The 19,473-nt window shown below is 46.1% G+C and overlaps 1 protein-coding gene across 1 annotated transcript in view; it reads right to left on the minus strand.

Moving 5' to 3' along the window:
* Positions 1-3,269: 3,269 nt before the first annotated feature.
* IQCA1 (IQ motif containing with AAA domain 1) overlaps positions 3,270-19,473 on the minus strand; it is an 88,905-nt gene continuing 72,701 nt past the window's right edge. Inside the window, exons 16-19 of the mRNA XM_066323274.1 lie at positions 13,818-13,904; positions 11,333-11,510; positions 8,420-8,658; positions 3,270-3,832 (exon numbers count right to left, since the gene is read on the minus strand). Coding sequence (XP_066179371.1) covers positions 3,704-3,832; positions 8,420-8,658; positions 11,333-11,510; positions 13,818-13,904 — 633 coding nt within the window. The 3' untranslated portion in view covers positions 3,270-3,703. The remainder of the gene's footprint in view (positions 3,833-8,419; positions 8,659-11,332; positions 11,511-13,817; positions 13,905-19,473) is intronic.

Raw genomic sequence — 19,473 nt, forward strand, 5'->3', positions numbered from 1 at the left:
GTGCTCTCAATGGAGTCTTCCCCCCCCATCTGCTGGAGGGGAAAACAGCAGAAAACTTTTTGGAAGCTCCTGGGGAAAAGAGGGTGGGAACTCTGGGAGACTCCTCGTGGTTTCCAGAGAGTTTTAGTGCTGCTGGTAAAAACCCCAGTGCTGGAGCAGTCGGCTTTCAGGCGGGCAGAGGCAATCCCAGTAATCCCATCTCTGGACTGGTGCAGGTGAGGAGGCAGAACAGCTCATGCTCATCTATTTCCAGTTCATCACCCTCCACTATCCCAGGCTGCCCCAAGCCCCATCCAACCTGGCCCGGGACACTTCCAGGGATCACAAGGGGCAGCCACAGCTTCTTTGGGAATTCCAATTGCAGGGCCTCCCCACCCTCACAGGAAACAGTTCTTTCCCGATATCCCACCTAACCCTGCCCCCTGGCAGTGGGAAGCCATTCCCTGTGTCCTGCCCTACTCCAGGTGTGGCCTTGGGGGCTCTATTTAAAGCACGTTCAAATCCACAGGGCAGGGAAATGCCAAGACTTGATTTCTTCTGCTCCCCCTCCCAGGTGTTCCAAAGAGGGGTTCCTGCTTGGCGTGGTTAAAATTGGAGGATGGAGGAGTGAGCATGAAGATTTTTATAAAAAAGTCGTGTCATATGTAGTTCTCCTGGGCTTGCAGGAAGCAATTAAGCCAATTAATTTATTGGTAAATTATCTGATGATGAAGTACAAAATAACTGCAATGAAATGCTGACATTCACATTAATACCAAATTAGTTACTGTATTATGACTGTTCTTACAATGAATGCCCAGTAATTTAATAGTAATGAGACATTTAAATAATTTAGCTGATAATTCTCTAGATCACTTACATATATAAATGAGCATGACAGCTTCTCCTCTCAACTTTGCTGCTGCTGGATTGCCTGCCACCTCCACACCAGGAGGCAGAGCAGCCTGGCCGCCCTCTTTGCTGTCCCTCAAAGCTCACCCGTGGCTGGGTGGAGGAGGCAGGATTTTCCTCCTCCATCTGATTTGTGGCTGGAAGGCAGAGTGCCATAATGCTGGGCTTAGCAAAGCCACAACCTCCTTACCCCTTCCCAGGAAAGATCTCGGGGTGGAGATGTTGAAGGAGCATTTCTTGAGGTGTTCATGCCAGTGCCTCCCAGTGGGAAGGAGGCTGGAGATCCAGCCGGGGCCACTTCACTGAATAATACTGACACTGAAATGACTTTGTGCGTTGGCTCTGCTTGATGCAGCTGCTTCATTCATTTTTCAAACAGCTGCACTCTCTGTAATGATAATTATAAACAGCATCAAAATTGCTCCTGGTTCTTCCCTCCCTGTCCCCACAAGAAGCCTCCTCTGAGGAGAGCGAGGGCTTGGCAGCCTCACAGGGCAGAGCTTTTCTGCCTTATGGGATGGTTTGGGTTGAAGGGACCCTAAATCTCATCCAGTTCTACCCTGTGCCATGGGCAGGGACACCTTCCAATACCCCGCATTGCTCCCAGCCCTGTCCAGCCTAGCCTGGGACACTTCGCTTTGTCACCTCCTGCACTCTGAGCCGTTCGTAGTTAAACCAGTTGTGGCTTCTAGAGCCTCACAAGAAGAAATAAATGCAAGCAGCCACCAGGGCAAGCTACACTAAAAGATTAGTTCTCTTGTATTTTTCTCCCATGAACTGGTGAATATTGGGGAAAACCTGCAGGTCTGTGGGAGTTCAGCACCCTCCCTGCACAGGGTCGGCATTTTGCCTGGAGATGGATGTTGCCAGTCAGCTGCTTTTACTTTGCTATTGAGATTGCAGTGAAGCTGCTGAAATATGAGTTAATGGGCTTGCTTACATCCTCCTGAAATGTGGTCCTTTCATCACATCACGCCGGGCTGTCAAACCTGGCGTGGAGAGGAGGGTTCTGCTGTCGGCAAGATTGAGGGTGGAATTATCCAAATTAGTTTCCTTGAGGATGAGAGTGGAGATGAGGGGTTTTCAAACAGGAACCCTGGCACCTCTGTGGAGGGCCTGGCTTTTCTCCTCAAGGATGAAATTAAAAGCACCTTATTTGATAAAACTAGGGGGGGTGCTGCTGCATTTGGGGAGCTCCAAAGAATAAGGGACGGAAAGCTAACATTTGTAGCTGCACTGTTGCAGCGGATTGAACCCCGGGCTGGCAGCTTACGGGGTCTCTCGTGTGAGTCACGTGGAGATTCCAGCAGCTGGATTACTCCTGGAAGAGCTGCTGTGCATCAGGAACGTCCTGAAGGGTTGCACTGGGGAGTTACAGAAAGATTTTCCTCTCTTACTGCTTGGATTTCCTTGGCAGGGCAGGAGATGCAGCCGTGAGGCTGGAAGGGTAAGCCTTATACCAGACACTGAAATAGAGCTAGAAAGGACCACAACAGTCTCATGCTGGGGTTGCCCTATCCTGTGTGCTGGGATAGCCTACAGGGAGAAAATTTCCCTTTATTAACCAGACCCATCCAGTTCTCTCCACTGTGCACAGCGATACAACTGCTCCAATAATTTTCTGTGCAGTTAGGTACACCCAGGAGTCCTCCCAGGCCTTTTTTCTCAGGCATTCCTGTTCCCAGGTGTGCCTTTTCCCGTTTGGTTTCCTCTTAGGAGCAGGAGGGGCTCAAAAGCATCCCCTTCCCAGCAGCAGGTTCCAGCAGTGCTGCCCAGTGTGCGCCTCCCAGGCTGTTGATGCCGGCACACAGAGGTTCCTCAGCTCCCTGGGGATGGTGGGCTGTGTATTTCCAGTCACCCCTTGTCAAGTCCACACAGGAATTCTGTGACCACGGGGAAAACCTGGTGTTTGTGGCTCTTGCTTATGGAAGACCTCGGGGAATGTGATCCTGACATGGAGGTGCTGACCCCAGCACTGTCCTGGTAGGATGTCCCAAAGCTTTAGAGTGCTCTAAGCACTCCTTATAAATCCTTTGCACTCAAAATCGCTGATTCATAAGTAAACAAGGTGTATTAAGCAACAAACACATCGCTGCTTGTGCAATCAAGCTAATCAGGCATTATTTTCTACAACAAAATAGATTAAAACCAGATTTTTGGGTGGACATACACCCGAATTACCGCCTGGCTGCTTGACTTTTTTTTCTGCTGGCACCCACATGTGTGAATTTGTCCATGCTAAGGCCTCAAAAGGTGTAAATGCTGTGTTCAAGTGTGTGCAAGTTCCTCCCGCAGCTGCGTAAATACTCGGCTTGTGGTGGATTGCACGAAGTGCCTCCTAATCCATACCAATTAAAAAAGCAGTCTTTATAGCTGTAATAGTTTTATTGAGGACTGTAAGGCTTTAGACCCACAGATATATAAAGCAGTTAGTTTTATAAAGCATATAGGATATTAAAGTAATGAAAGACATTAAGGTGACATCAATTTTTAAGGAGAGTTACTTGCTGAAATAAATGAGGGTGGCCTAAAAGTTGATGGCATGTTACAGGCCTGAGTAATGAACCCTTCTGCCCCCTAAAATCCCTTAGAATAAATAATGCTTGAGCAAGTCAGTGGCCATTAACTTTTTATCCTCTGAGAGCTACATGTTACATCTCATCTGATTTTTATTTTTAACTTTGAAAAATTCATTTGGAGGGGATTTCCCTTCCCTGGAATACCTATAACTTGAGGAGCATTAACCTGCCATTCCTTCCCAGTGAAGTGAAGTTGTGACTGGGCAGGGCCAGGTGAAAAATCCTTGAGGAAGTTACTTTTTCCCTTTTCCTTTCTTTCCTTTTCCCTTTCCTTTTCCTTTGTCTTTCTTTCCTTTTCCTTCTTCCTTTGCTGCCTGTGCTGCGCTCCACGCTTTCCCCATCGGGGTCTTGGCATACCAGGCCTGGAGAATCAAAAAGCATTTGTATGTTTTAATAAAATTTAAAAGAAATAAAAAAACCAGGGCAAGACAGACCACTTAAACATTTTACTACTATAATGGAGCATTCTTTGAAAAAACCCCAAACCTCTTAAAAATCCAGGCTGGCTGATGGAGAAGCCAAAATGAAACCCTCAGATCTCTTGAGAACATTATTATTACCAAGAAGTGCAGCAATTGATCGAGCTGAGTCTCATTAACAGCAATACTTAGCCGGGCCATTTGTGTTGCTATAGTTATGGAAATGTTAAATTCCATGATCAACCCTATTTCCAGAGAATATAGCTCTTGTCAGAGCTCCCTCTGCTCCAGGCTTGGCAACAGACAAATCATCCCCTTCTCGTGCCTCCACAAATCGATCCAGACAGCTTTGATTTCAATGAGGGAGCTTAGGAAGCAAAACAAACCCCGAACATTAAGAACCTGTTTATTACTTTCAGATGCCTGTTCACAGGCCTGTGACTTGTAAACGATTCTGGTGGAGCTGCTCTGCAGACTTGCCCAGCTCCTGGGCTGTGGTGTCAGGGAGGCAGCTCTGGGCTGTGTGAGAATAATGTGAAGTGAAGGGGAGGCTCTAAAGTCAGCACTGGGTAGGAATTACTCCTTCCCTGTACATACAAGGACCTTTCTCGACAAAGCCCTGCCTAACCAGAGATTCAGATCCTGCCAGGCATTGACCACGATTGATAAAATGCCTTCCTTCTTGACCACAGGCTGCTATTCAATGCCACACCTCTGCCTCCTTTGCCCATGTCATTTCCAGCCTCCCTCTCAACATGGCACCCTGCAAAGCCTGCATTTTCCATCTGATCCATCCCAAATCCTGCTTCTAGCTGAGCCTGTTAAGGCATCCCTGGAGAATTTGCCTTGTCCAGTTGCCTAGTGTGTGTTACAGGAAGAGAAGCTGGGAGAAGAGGTATTGGAAGGTTATAGGGAAGGAAAACTCCACATGGTCCTCTCCTGACCCCAGATGGTCCTTCTCGGTGTCATCTTTTCAAGAACTACTTCTGGGCCTCAGGAAGGGCTGATGATGACAGGCACCCTGCAGATAAACACTGTCAGCAGGTGGCTGATAAACATCCAGCTGGCTGCTGGACACTTCAATTCTGCTTGCATTACTGAATTAGCTGAGCACCTCTCCTCCAAAAACCCTGTCCCCATTGATAAAAACGTCCTCCAGCCTCCTGTGTGCCCACACCCAGGCAGGCCGTGGATGGTGGTGGGCAGGAACCCCACAGCTAATTTTGCTGCCTTAGTCCCGGGCCAAACTATTCCTGTTTTTGGGAGAACAACTGAAGAGCTGGGATGTGTTGCTGTTTCTGGCCCTTCCCATGAGAGGCATGAGGTGGTGACTGTGAGTTTGGGCTCTGGCAGGAATTGCCTTTCCCTGGCAGTAGCTGAGGGGAACCAGGAGAACCCAATGATGTCTCTGGCCCTGCGTGAGGCTCCAGCAGGCCACAGAGATTCTATTTCCCCCCCCCCCCCAGTTTTGTGTCCTGGGTGTAACACCCAACAGACCTCAAGTGGGAGGTGGAGAGAGTAGGAAAACTTTGCCAAGAGCTTTCTGGGAGCTTAGTGGGGTGGAAAGAGCTGTTTGTGGGGTGATCATCCCCCTGCCAGCTCTGGGTCACTGGTGAAGGACTCAGAGGTATTTGGCAGGAGAAGCCAAGAGACCTGGGGTGTCTCTGTTCTCTTCTCAATTCTTTGTGCAAATATTTCAGTGCACAGCAGTAACTTTTTGCCTCTAACTGGTCTAACTGTTCCGTGAGATGAATGAACTCAGCTCCTCAGACACAGCTAAAATGAAAGTCCATTTATCACCAGCACCCGAGCTGGGGATGGAAGTTACTGGCAGCAGTGACTGATCAGAGTAAAAACATTTGGGTCTTGGAGGAATGATGTCCACAGGCTTTGGAATGGGGTTTCTTAGGTACTTCTGTGGCTGTCACATCCCTGGAAGTGCTCAAGGCCAGGCTGGATGGGGTTTGGAGCAACCTGGTGTATTGCAAGGTGTCCCTGCCCACTGCAGGGGGTGGAACAAGGAGAGATTTACGGTCCCTTCCAACCCAAACCATTCCACGAGTTTGGTCTAATCACAACCAGGCAGAACTGGTGTGGTTAGCTGGCTTTGCCTCTCCACAAATCCTTTCTGTGTATGGATCTCTATCAACCACCCTGGTGCACTAATGTGTAATTCAGAAAACGTGGATGTGTAATTGGGGCAGAAATTTGAGTAAATGGAAGGGAGAAATCACACTGTCACAAACTTTGCATTATTTATATTCATTTTGGAACACTGGCAGAATATAAATGTCAGACTGGGAGATTCATGCTTTCAGGGAAGGAAAACCAAAGATTCATCACAAGGCTAATCTACACTTTGAACACTGTGTTTTAGCTGCCCCACTTCCACAAGGGACAAAGCAAAGCAAGAGGAAAGGTCCAGAAATGGCAGTGATTGGAAGCTGGGGAAGAGGAGCTTCTGTGTGAGGAGAGATGGGGATTACTGGAGTTAATTAATGCACAAGGCTATCTTGACAATCCTCTTCCCCTGTGCCATATCACAGGTGCTGCAGCAAGGCTGCATGACATTTAAGGGAACCAAAATTCCAACAGATAAAAGGAAATACTTTCTTAAGGGCTGTAATTAATGCAAGGAGATGATTGCCATGGGATGCTGAGGACAGGATCATTTGAGCTGTGCTCCAAATGAAGCGCTGCCTGGGCACTTTGTGCTGTACAAAACAGGCACATTTTATGGTGACTGGGATAATATTTTCAAGTTAAATTCGCACTAAATACTTTCTATCATGTTTCAGGGTACAAATGGATTACTACTTGGAGCTGGGAATGATGGAGTATTTTTTTTTCCCTCTGCTAACTGAACCATTAGCCTTTCCCTGAGGAGAGATATTGGTTTAGTGAGGAAGCATGAGGAAAAAAAGAAGAGTTATTTGCCAAATATCAGAAATGCTGCCTGTGTTGAGTGAGCCAAATGGCTCTAAATGGAAATTGGGAAGTACTCAGCAGGGCTGGGAGAAATATGCACTATCATTAGGTCAGCAGGGGAAGAAGCCTTTGAGAAAGTTGTGAGAATCAGCCTCCTGTTTGTGGTGGGAGGTGATTCAAGGAGTGGGACAACAAGGGAACCTTGCAGCCAGGAAAAGTTAGGGGTTTAAAAGCACTAGAAATCATCGGGGGTATGGGATGGAGAAAGCATTTCTGGGGTCTTCTGGAGCAGTACAGAGGTCTTTGTTCTTGGGGAATCTGATGCCTTAAGTTTGAGCTTCCATGTTTTTCAGATTCTCTGTTGCCCAGGGGGGCAGTTCTGAGCCTCATATTAAGTGTCAGTCAGCTCTTCTCAGAGCAGGGAGACAAAACAAATCCTTTTCCTGCTGGAGACCAAGGACAACGAGTACAACTTTCAGGCCCAAAAGCACAAACAACAGTGGGCTGAAGGGAGAAACAAAAAGAATGAGACCTCACAACCTGAAGCTGTAATTGGACAATTAAACCCCAATATGCAAATGAACCAAAACTTATAAATGTGTGAGACCTCACGACCAATTGTTCATTTTGCGGCCATTCTAAGTCCACCTTGGGTGTGGCCCTGCTCAGGCTCTTGTCCTGCCCAAGGTGTACCCTTAAAGGCCTTTCAATAAATATCTGCTTTATTTCCTAGCTCTGCTCAGTCTCTGTTTCAGGCCAGCCTTCCTAAAGCATCAAGCCCCTGGTGTGGGCTGCCTGCAGCTCCCTGGGGCACAGCAGGGCTCTTGCCCCGTGCCCAAGGGTTTTGTAGCATTTATCAGGCTGGAAGTTGATCTGTGGATATTTGAGGCACGTGGAGAATCACAGAACCACTGACTGGTTTGGGTTGGAAGGGTTAAAACCTATCCCACCCCCTGCCATGGGCAGGGACACCTTCCACTATCCCAGGGTGCTCCAAGCCCCATCCAACCTGGCTTTGGACACTTTCAGGGAGAAGCAACAGCTTTTTTGGGCGTCCTGTGCCTGTGAATAAAATACATTTCAAGTGCTCTCGGTTTTGTCCTCAGGATTTCACAGACCTGAGAGCAGGAAGAGAAGAGGGGCAGATCTTAAGGCTGTAACTCATTTATTTTAAAGCCTGAAATGGAGACTTTAAAATAAATTCTTGTTTGAAATTATTTAAGAGAAGGGCTTAGATCTGATCCCTGTGTGGACACTGAATGGCCAGGTGTTTTGTCTTCTCAAGGTGATTTATTCAGGCTTGCTGAACACTTCAGCTCTGGAAGGAAAATGACAAATGCATGGAATTCATGGCCTCTGTGTGCTTTTTCCATGCACACGGAGGCCACTCTGCTCAACATGAGCTGCGGCAGGTTCACCAAAGCACTCTGCCAGCTGTGCTGCCAAAATAAGGATTGGTTTGGCACATCCCCAGCTTGGGAGAGATGGGTTTTGGTGCCGTTGAGCCCTAACTCATCATTCCAATAGTGAGGTCCCTACATCAAGCGTGGCTGGACATGGCAGGGAATGATCAAAGACAGGCAACAGAGCTCTGGGAGTCACCTGAAACGTTTCTTCCTCCTCTTTGTACACGGGGTTGTGTCTGGCCAGAGAGGTGACAAACTCAGCAGTCCTCAGTGGCTTCCTGTCCATCTGCAGCAGCCTCAGCTCAGTCAGCACGGTGTGTACCACGTCCACAACGTGTGCCTGGGTGAAGCCATCCGACACCTGGGCCAGGCAGTTCAGGTTCACCAGCTTGGTGAGGGCCCCACCGCCCTGCAGGATGTAGTGCTTCCACAGTGCTGAGCATCAGGGCATGGAAAAAGAGACAGTGTAAAGACAGGAATTCAAGGAAAGCTAGTTTATTATTATTTATTTTGAAACTGAAGCAAGAAAATAAGGACTATGGATCAGGAAAGCCAAGATTCAATTGTTTTTTTTGTGTGTCGGTCAAATGTGTGCTTTCCTTCATCTTCAGATTTGGAGCACAGAGCCCTTTTGGCACATCTTACTGATAATTTTTGGCCACCACTCAGTACTTTTCAGCAAGTCACTAAGGGCACATAAAGTGGGGTGGGTAAGTATGTTAGAATGGAAGGAACTACTCATGTGTGCACACAGAACCTGTCCAGTGCCTCCATTTGGATGTGCAAAGTGAAGGACCTTTACCAACAGCCTGGTTTTATTTCTCTATTTTTTATTTTCTTTAGCCCTCATCACAGTTTATTCCTGCTGAACTGAGGGCTGCTGGGGAGACTCCATGTCCCAAAGGCTTCCAGTTGTGCAGGCACGTGTTGCAAAGTGCAACTTTTCTGTGATTGGGGTTTTGCTTGTTACTTGAAAGGTGAATCTGGTTGTATCTTTCAGATGTGAACCTCTGAGACATGACTGGTTTCTTTGGGGTTGGGAAGTGGCTGAGATTTTGCTTCCAAAAAGTAGGAATAATACCAATCTTTTTGTTTGTTTTATGTTAAGTAAGGATCTGTTTCCGGGAAATTTAGGAGAACTTTGATGTTGTCTCCTCAGGCTTTGCTTTAAAGCATTACACAGAAATATTTGGAAAAGATTTGGAGGGTTACGGATAAGAGGTTAAAAAGTTTCTTGAACGAGACATTTTGAGTCTGGTGCAGGTTTAGCATGAAGATGTTGGGTGGAGGTTGATGCTGCTGGAAAAGCTGCCCTGTTCTTCATTGGATTGCCACATCGATAGCGCGGACTGGAGCCCATAACTATTGACAGCTCCGCACCGCATTTTTCACTCCAGCAAATTGTGGTCTCCCACTTGAGCTCGATAAATATTGGCTGAATCACTAATTCATAAAAGAGGAATTGATGCACACAAGAGCAGGCACGATCATACATTGTGTGCTGCAGCTCCTGGTGCAGGTGTGTAACACAAGGCACTGCCTTGCTGGGTGATTAATGGCAAGAAATCAGTATGGGATTGTGAATCTTCCAGTTTAATGATTTCCATTGTATATTTACTGTTCCCACCGAGCACGGATTGGAATACTCTGGTCTGTATCCAGGGGGAGGGCTGCAGCAGACAGGTAGCTATGCACTGTGGCTTGCAAGTATTTGTTATGTCATTATTTTTCTGTCAAAACAAGTTTCTTTCCTCAAATGGGGTGTTAGGCACTGAAAGCTGACAGGTTTGGGAGGTGAAGATCCTATTTCCATAGAACTATAGGGAAGGTTGGAGCTGAAGAACAAGCCAGGCACTGTCTGAAATGGGGCAAGGCCAGAGAATTAAAGCTACAGGTTTATCATGCCTAAAATGCCACGAGTTAACATTTTGCGCCTTCTTAAGTGTGCAGTTGAAATTCCTCGAGCTGGCCATTCTTTTTGGACTCCAGCTCTGTGGTGAGAGTCCCAGAATGTGACAGTTCAACCCCCAGAAGCGAGCACAGCTAAATTCAGCTGCTGTCACCTCCTTTCTCTGGGTTTTGCTCATGTCCCCTTATCTCTCAGAGATAAATTTCTCAGAGCTGTAACCTAACACGAAACACATGTTCCCTTGCTTGGTGACCATTTCCCAATCCACACCAGGGAAATGATGGAACACGGGAGAGATTTACAATGTACTAGGCTGCCCAACTCTGTCTTGGGCTTGCCCAAATGTGCATCACTTGGCTGCCTCTGAGGGATGCAGGATGAAACTGGACTGCACAATGTGTTTGCGAGAGTTTTGTGACAAGGTGACGCTGTGGACAGAGCACGGAGTACCTGTGTGGCGAGGTCCCTGAGTCAAATGTGTTTTCTTTCGTTGCTGTTTATTGCAGACTTCAGGGTGCTTAAAATCTCAAAACAGTGGAAGTTTTTTTCCAGCCGTGTAAATTTGTCCAATAAAACAAACCCCTGTTTTTCTTACAAGCTTTGAGTCTCAGTACATGGAGTATTCAATGAATTTGTCAGAATTTGGGAGGTCTATCATTTGATAGACCAGACATGCAAAACCATGGATGCCTGTACAATTTCTCTCATGACCTATAAGCACAAAAAGTGGAATTTGTGAGAGGGGAAAATTTAGTCCTCCAGACATGGCTTGGTTCTGGAGAGGCTGGGAAGTTGCGTTGTTTAGAGTAGGGAGACTGGAAATTCAGACCTGCAAACTGGAAGCAGAAATTCAGAATTCCTGTGTTAAAAAACCTCATTAATAGCTTAAAATAGAAAATATGTGCTGAAATAAGATCTTGTGCTTCTTACAGGGGGGAAACCAGCTCAGGCTGAGCTTTTGCACACTAAACTCATGGAAAAATGTGAAAAGCTGGTAAAGAGTACTTTAAACTCTTCTCCCAAGTTCCACTTTTAGTTTTTGGCCACTGGAGTAGCCCTTATTGATTTAACCTAAATTTTCAGGACTTGAGATACACCAGAGGCATGGCTTGAGCTGAAGGACAGTTCTGAGGATAACCAGACAATAAGCAGGGATTTTAAACAGTGGGATTACCAACGAGGATGAGTTGAAATACTTGCCAAATCTCGTGAGGTAGTCAGGCTTGGGAATGAGAATGATTTTCTGGTAAGCTTTGCAGAAAGGTCCCATATTGGCATCAAAGGGCCTGCTGGTGGTCCCCACAAGCAGCACCCTGTCCTTGGGCTTCAGAGCCTTCAGGAACTGGGGCAGGAGCTTGGCCAGGCGTTTGAAGTTCATCTGCAGCATGTGGAAATACGAAAAGGAAAGAGTTGTTAACGATGCTGACAGCTCAGAGTTAATGAGCTGGAGCTGTACCTGCTGCAACAGGATTTTGGGTGTTTTTTTAGTGGTCTGGTTGTGTTTGGTATGAGCAGATGAGATATCAACACAAGTTTAACTTCTCAACACAAGTAGGAAGATTCTGCCTCCTCACATTCAGGTGAACACTTGATTCTGCTTCTGGTTTTGTGGGTTTGTGCCAGTGCCTTTCACTAGTGAATTTACTGGTCTACTTATTCAAAGGCAGGAAGGAAACACCTAAACTAAAGAAGGAAATCCTTATTTCCAGCTCAAGAAGAAATATTGCAGGGACCTGCACACCTGATGCACCTCGGCAGGTAGAAAATTGTAACCTAGTTTGGAATCCTCCTAGCTCCTGGAGGTTATGATTTTCTGAGTGTGAAAAATACACTCCCTATTTTTTATTGTGTTTTTTTTTAACTTGCCGAGGCTCTGAGAACAAAGCTTCTGGGAGCTCCGGGTTCATTTCTTTGCAATAATTTACTACTTGACTTTGTAACACGTATTTAACCGCTACTTACAGAACAGATGAATATTGAGCAAAAGCTTTTCTTGGAGGGTTATATTTGATGATGTTCAAGTGAATATTGCCTGAAGAAGCCTAATCAGATTGTTGTGTGTGTCATTACTGTTAATCAATAAACTTTCCCACATGTTTTGGGGCAGAGCAGCACTTTTTTTTCACCCTAAATAAGCCAGTCAACACAATACATCTGGTGGATCATTTCTTTTCTTCTCATAGTCATGCAATGCATTTTTTCCAAGTGTGCCAATTGCTTAATCAAGACAGTGAGCTGAGCATGGCTCAGTCCTAGGGCTGAGGGCCCCCTTTGGGGCACGGGGCTGGCCAGGGTGACACAAGCCAGCTCATAGTTTTGCTCCTGGATGAACTGTCCCTCAGCCCTGGTGGCAGAAATGCCACCCTGGGATGAGCACACTGACTGATCCTTGCTTTGGCTTCCAAAGGCTGATCTTAGCTTATCTTTTAGGATGGGGCTTAGTAGAAGAAGTCCCTGCCCATGGCAGGAGGTAGAACAAGAGGACCTTTAAGTCCCCTTTCAAACCATTCCACGATTCTCCAAAATTCCAGCACTCTTAAGGGAGTTCCCCAGAGTGGCCCTGACCTCTGCCTGTCCCCTCCTCTCTTCTAAATGTTGGATATGCAGTGAACTATTTGGGATGTGTGGAATTCCAAGACTGGAGCCAAGAGACTCCCACAAGGGAAGGTCTTGGGATGGGCAGAAGGGCCAGCGGTGATACCCTTGACTCAGAAGTGGGCAGGACAAGAACTTTTTCCACACCAATGGCTAAGCAAGCAAGGACCATGAGTAATCCAGGCCATTTTTGGCCCCTAATCTTAATTTTAATCCCCATCTGCATTTTCTGTCAGGGTTTGAACCCAAGAGAAAGGTTCCTTCTCGCTGTGGGGACCACGGAGGGCATCGATCACTGCACGCCCATCACCTCACCCAGCCCTGGCAGAGGGAACAGCCCCAACCAAGGTTGGGTTGCCTTGTGTTGCCTTTCCAAAATACAGACTTGTGACCACCCCACAGACACTCTAAGGAAAAAAGCTTCATTTTTTCATATAAAGCTCTAAAAGCAAAATATTTTGCAGGCAACAGGAACTGGGGCGAATTGCTCCCTGCTGTGGTGTTGTTGCTGTGATTATGAGCAGTGTTTTAATTTTCTTTCCAATGGGAAGCCACACAGGAGAGGAAGGAATGGAAGCAGTGGCATTAGAACTCCTGGGAGCCCAAAGAAAATAATCTGTAATTGTAACTATTTAACACAGGCTCTTTGTTTTTGCAGTGGAAATTTATCCTTGTTACTTTATTGTTCACTTTGGCTCCATCCAATTTCCCAAATTAATAGAGCTGAACAATTTAAGCTCATCTCAACTTTTAGCTTCTTGCCTTGTATTTTAAAATTCTCCATTATTCCCTTTTACTTTCCAGTGCACTGATGAGCAGTGACTGGACTATTTTTAAATAAAGCAAGGATAGGTGGAAGAGAGAAATGTGACCTCTGGGGAGCTCTTAAGAAGTCACAAGACTCTCTTAAAAGCTAAAAAAAAAAAAAAAAAAAAAAAAAAAAAAAGTTAGTGAGACAAGCTATTATCAAGCAAGCTTTGGCAGGTCTGGTCATAGTGGTATGTGCTAAGCTAAGAAATACACTTGTTCCTTTGTGTGGGATGTAGTGCAACAGGAGAAATTATCTGCACAGAAATAAAGAAGAATTCACCTCTTCTTCTCCCTTCGATGGCCCTTTGGAATACATTTTTTCTGTGTCTCGAATCCACACCACTGAAGGCTGAAATTCCCTGCCCACCTAGGAGAAAATGGGGGAGAAAAGGCAAGGACTTGATGAAAACGGCTGTGATTTCATACCTGGGAGCCTGTCACTGTGCTTTTGAATCCAGATTTCAGCAGCTCAATTAGCCTAGCTTATTTTTCATCCCCAGGAATGTGCAGCAATCATGGATAGCCCTGCTCAGCAGCCTTGGCAAATCCAACTCTTTCTAGTTAGGAACTGAGCATTAAGAGTGCACCCCAAACTGGATCATTTTGTCTGCTATGCTTTATCTTTTATTTCTCAGCGCAAATTCAGTCGGGTTCCTGCAAAAGGAAGCCTGGATTTGGTGCTCAATGGAAAATCATGGTCCAAGAGCAGCTTTAGGCTGAGGCTGGGATCCTACCGTGGTCTTCTGGATGGGGAGACAGGCAAGGCATGGCTGCTGCATGAGAGGGAGGGCACTAACCACGAAGCAAAACAGTTTGTCAATCTTCTGGTTGAAACTCCAGCATTTAATTTGCAGTGAGCCCAAGAATTAAATTGGAAGGGGAGGGGGGGCATTGTCCAAAAATGGGTTTTCCTGCTCCAAAGTCAGAGGCACGATACCTCTGGTTCACAGCAGGATGGCAGCAATGCTACAGGCTTTTCCCACATCCTGCACTCTTCCCCATTGCTATAGAAACGCCAGAGGTTGAGCCATTCCAGAGGTTTAGACGTTCTGCTGCCAAATTTTAATCACTTTCCAGTGGCTCTCAGAGTTTGCTCGGCAACAAAAGTGATGGCTCGAGGAGTCAGCGGTAACGAGGAGAGAGGCACAGCATCCTTCTATCCTGCCTTTTCCTTTTTTTTTTTTTTTTTTTTTCTTTAATTCTCCCTAGTTGAAACTGCTGCTTCCAGGAAGGCAGCTTACAAAATCCACGGGCTGTGTACATCATAAGCTCCCGTCTGACTGACAGCAAGGCGGGAGGAATTAAGCTGTGAGCGCCGTTGCTCGCAGCACTGCAGTTGATTTTTGTGGCTGTGTTTCAAAGAGGGAGAGTGCCTGTGCAGGGGATGGGACATGAGGGCTGTTCACTTTGTTTGCCCCGCTGCTGATGGGGTGAAGTGGAAGCAATGCCATCTTCAGCATGTGACACTTTTATGGATGGCAACTGGGCAGTCCTGGGATATGTCAAGTGATGAGACCAAGTCCAGAATAGTTGGATTGTAGAATCCTGCAATGGTTTGGGCTGGAAGGGATCCTAAAGCTCACCCCATTCCAACCCCTGCCATGGACAGGGACATTTTCCACTATCCCAGGCTACTCCAAGTCCTATCCAACCTGGCCTTGGACACTCCCAGAGATCCAGGGGCAGCCACAGATGCTCTGGGCACCCTGTGCCAGGGCCTGCCCACCCTCACAGGAACAGTTTCTTCCCAATATCCCATCCAAAGCTACTCTCTGTCAGTTTAAACCCATTTCCCCTTTGTTGTGTCCCTGCAGGCCCTTGTAAATAGCCTCTTCTCCATCTTTCTTGCAGCCCTTTCAGGCACTGGGAGGGGCTCTACAGTGACCCCAAAGCCTTCTCTTTTCTAGGCTGAACAATCCCAATTGTCTCAGCCTTTCCTTGTAGGAGAGGTGCTCCATCCCTCTAATCAGATTGGTGGCCTCCTCTGGACTCAGTCCAACAGATCAACGTCCTTTCTGAGATTTTTCCTTTGTTGGATGGCAGGAACTCAAATATTTAGTGTTAATAGTGAAGACCAAAAAAATTAAAAACAACATATCAGAAAAGGGATCAGGCCCTGGGGAGCCTGTTCAGTGCCTGATGCTGCAGTGGGATGTGACAGGGAAATAGGGGTGAGAGGATGGATACAGAGGCTAAAAAAGCTGTTTGCAACGGTTGGACTCTGCTGGTGTCTTTGTTGTCCTTGTGGTGGGGTCACCACAGGCTGGGAGGTGTGGATATTCCTTGTTTGGCTTGGAGATGGTTTCTGTGGTGAGCAGCCCCCCTCAAATGCAGCCTGGAGTCTGAAATCAGATTATGCCTTCATTTTAACTCTTACAGGAGAACGCTCACTGGTGTCACACCTTTCATCTTATTTGCCCCCTTTATTTCCCTGCTAAATGGAAATATAACGAATAACCTCAGCTTTGGCTCTCAAAGAGAGAATTCCCTGTGTTTTCTGTTTTGAGGCAAAGAGCTGAAGGTAGAAAATGGCCTGCATGTATTTGTTGCTCAGAAAAGCTATAGATGTTCCATCCCTGAAAGTGTCCAAGGCCAGGTTGGACACTGGGGCTCGGAGCAACCTGGGATAGTGGAAGGTGTGGCAGGGGGTGAAATTGGATGAGCTTCTAGGTCCCTTCCAAGCAAACCATTCCATGGTTTTTCGGGTGTTGACAGACATTAATATAACCCAATTCAACACAATGTGTCTGGACCTGGCTGTTTCTTCTTGTAAATCCAGACCAGACACCCAGAATCCATTGGCATCTAATTTAAATTGCTGGCAGATCCGTAGCTGCCTGTATATCCCCCCGTGAAAAGTGCTCCATTTGAATTATCCATGGACAGTTTGAATCCATGGATAATTAAATGCACTGTACATAATTAATTTGTAATTGAAATTTTATTAGCTTTGCTGCAATTCCACAATTTGTTAGAGCTGCCAGCAGATGGCCCCTTAACCCTTCTAATACCACACTGAGATTTGCGCTTCAGGAAAATCATTATGGAAAAGAAAAAAAACAATCCCTCTCATCCTGCTGTCAACAGTCATCAAAGATCAAACAGCACTTCTGAGAGTCTTGGGATCAACTTTTCAAACCTTAGAGCCAGAGTTTAACAGTTAAATTGTTAAAATTGCTTGAAAATGCAGAAATTTGGTTCTTGCCCAGCACATGTTGCTCAAGGCTCCTCCAAGCTTGAAGGATTTGATGGAATTTATTTTTAAAGACCCGAGTTTTTTGGAAGCTCAAGCTATTGCTGGAAACTGCTTAGTGCTCTTTAGTTTATGCACCCAGAAATGCTGCACTGAAACCTATGATCAGACCTTATCAGTGGGAGCATCACCAGGAAAATATTCCCGTGCTGCAATGATGATGCCACTGTATCCTGGTTTGTGAGGCAGAAAATGACTTGCAACACGATAAATTTAATTTTTAACCTTAGGGTAACACAGGTTTAAGCTGCTTTCTCACAGAAATAACTGAGTATCTGAGCACTGTTGATACTTAATGCTTCAAGGTTCTAAGAATTCCAGCAGGCTGAGCTGCACCAAGAGCAGAATTGTTTTGAATGCTGGAAGAAAGACTCACTGTACTGTTCCCAAATTTTAGCTGTAGTGGGAGAGTACTGAGTGGCATGGAAATGTTAAACACACAAAGAACTCTGTCAGTGTACCAGGACAAGCTCTTCAACCTGCCAGAAAAATGGTCTGTCTGAAGGGACAATACAGCAGCGGTTATGAACGAATGAACACGAACCAGTGGGAAAAAAATAAATTAATGTCAGACTTCAAAATCCCGTTGCCTCTCAATGCTAGGGTTGTATCATTTAATCTAAAGAAACTCCATCATGTCCCTTTTTTGGGGTGTAACACTTTATAGTCACCTCTGACTTGCTAAATAGCAGACCCAAAGAGCCTGATAAGAGTCCCCCAGCACTGGTGGTATTGAAGTATTTCTGGACAATATTTCTGTGCCCCTGCACAGCACACAGTGAGCTGCTGACACACACACACACGGCTTCCCTGCTGGCATTTCCTCCCGGCCACGTCTCTCCCAACCTTTCAGCCTGGTCAGTGCTGCACTAATAGCGTTTCCCCAGGTGTGGCTTTGGGCACAATGTGCTCTCTGTGTGCTGCTGTGGCCCTGGAGAGGGGATGAACCCCCTGAGAGGGGCTGTGATGAACCCTCGGCTGCCTTGTGCTCGTCACTTTTATTGCCCTGCAACTAATCCCTGTGAACTACCTGCACGTTTTTGTCACTGAGTTGTGCATTCTCCCCTCTCCTCGGTGCTTTCTGCATCTGGTTTTGCTTCCATGCACCCTTCACTGCCCTTCCTTGCATCTTTCCCGTATTTTGGGGGGCATAGCAGAGCCAAACCACTGCTTGGCACAAGCTGGCAGCTCAGGCTGGGAAATGGGGCTTAATTGAAATATTCCAGCGTGTTCTGGTTCATGCTTGAAGGGCGAGATTTGTTTTTTTTTTTTTTTTTTTTTTTGGGGGGGGGTGGGATTTCTGGGAAGTGCTTCTCTGCTGGAGACAGATCCAGAGCTGACCTGGCAGGATTTGCTTTATGGAGAACACAAGTGCTCAAGCTTGGTGTTTGCAGCCTCTTTCAATAGTTTTCCTATTCAATATCAACATCCCTTACATCTCCTCTGAATAGGCAAATTGAAATGTTGGTGTTTTCCTGCTCTGGTATGAGAAGTCATTTCCTCTGAATGACATTAAAATGCCTGCCTGGAGTAACACTCAAGCCTCTCTTGGATCAGGGCTGCTGTGTCTCTTGCAAGTCTCCTCCCTGAAAAGGGGAGGGGAAAAAAAAAGAATTTGGCTTTTGCATCTGAAACAAATTAAAGTTTCATTTTCCCCCCAATCCTATTCACTTGTTTAGGGCGTCTCCCATGATACAACTGCCAGCAGCCAACACTTCAGTTATGGAAGGAAAAGTTTCCTAATGGTCATTTTATGCTCTCCAGAGTTTCCTTTCATTACAGAAACTCTTTTGTTTGCACATAGGATAGGTAATCAGAAGTGTGAGGTGACTTCACCTTTATCACAGAGCACCATTAATCCTTATTTACTAAATCCTGATGTTTAACAGTGGTTGTGTGGATCAGAAGATAAGAGGGAAAGAACTGTCATGTTTCCTGTCATTCACTCACAACTTGCAGTGCAAGGTCTGTATTTTGCTTGACTAACTCTCCACAAAGGCACTTCTGGGAAGCTGGAGTACAAAGCTGACTTGACAACAGTTGCTGTTTCCAAAAAACCTGCCCAGAAGTGTTTGATTATGGAGATTTGGGGAATTTTTAGTGATTTCTGCACACAAGGCCCTCTGATGAGGGGTACTGTGCTGGTTCAGATAAGAATGAGAGCTGGGAATAATAAATATGGAATGTCAGCTGCAAGATACCAGCTGCTTCCATGGTTTGTCTGCCACATGTGCCACTGTCCAGTGCAGCATTACAGTAATCCAAATAACCAGATTTTTGTACCATGGTGAAAAATAGACTTTTTGGGGAGGGCAGTTATCACTGTTGAGCTTTCTCTTGTCAAGGAATTTGTTTTGAATGTGTTTTGCCCCTGCGTTTTCTTCAGCTTGGGTAGCAGTAAAATTCCTGCCAATCAGGGTATAGGAGATTCCTTGTCCTTTAATCCCTTGTAAAACTTTCTCTTTAATACGTAAAAAAAAATTTCCTTGTTGCTACTTGTGCCCATTTCTTTTTTGTCCCATTGCTGAGCACCCTTGGGCAAAGTTCTCTGTTCTCTGGGTTATCCCACGAAGCCCCTGAAATCAGCAGGGCAGAGCAGTTAAGTTCCCTCTCACTCCAGCTTTATTTTAGCCTGAAACAACTGGATTTGTCTGCTGGTGTGTATCACACACTCCAGCTCCCT

This window comes from Sylvia atricapilla, chromosome 7, assembly GCF_009819655.1.
Source record: "Sylvia atricapilla isolate bSylAtr1 chromosome 7, bSylAtr1.pri, whole genome shotgun sequence".
NCBI lineage: Eukaryota > Metazoa > Chordata > Aves > Passeriformes > Sylviidae > Sylvia > Sylvia atricapilla.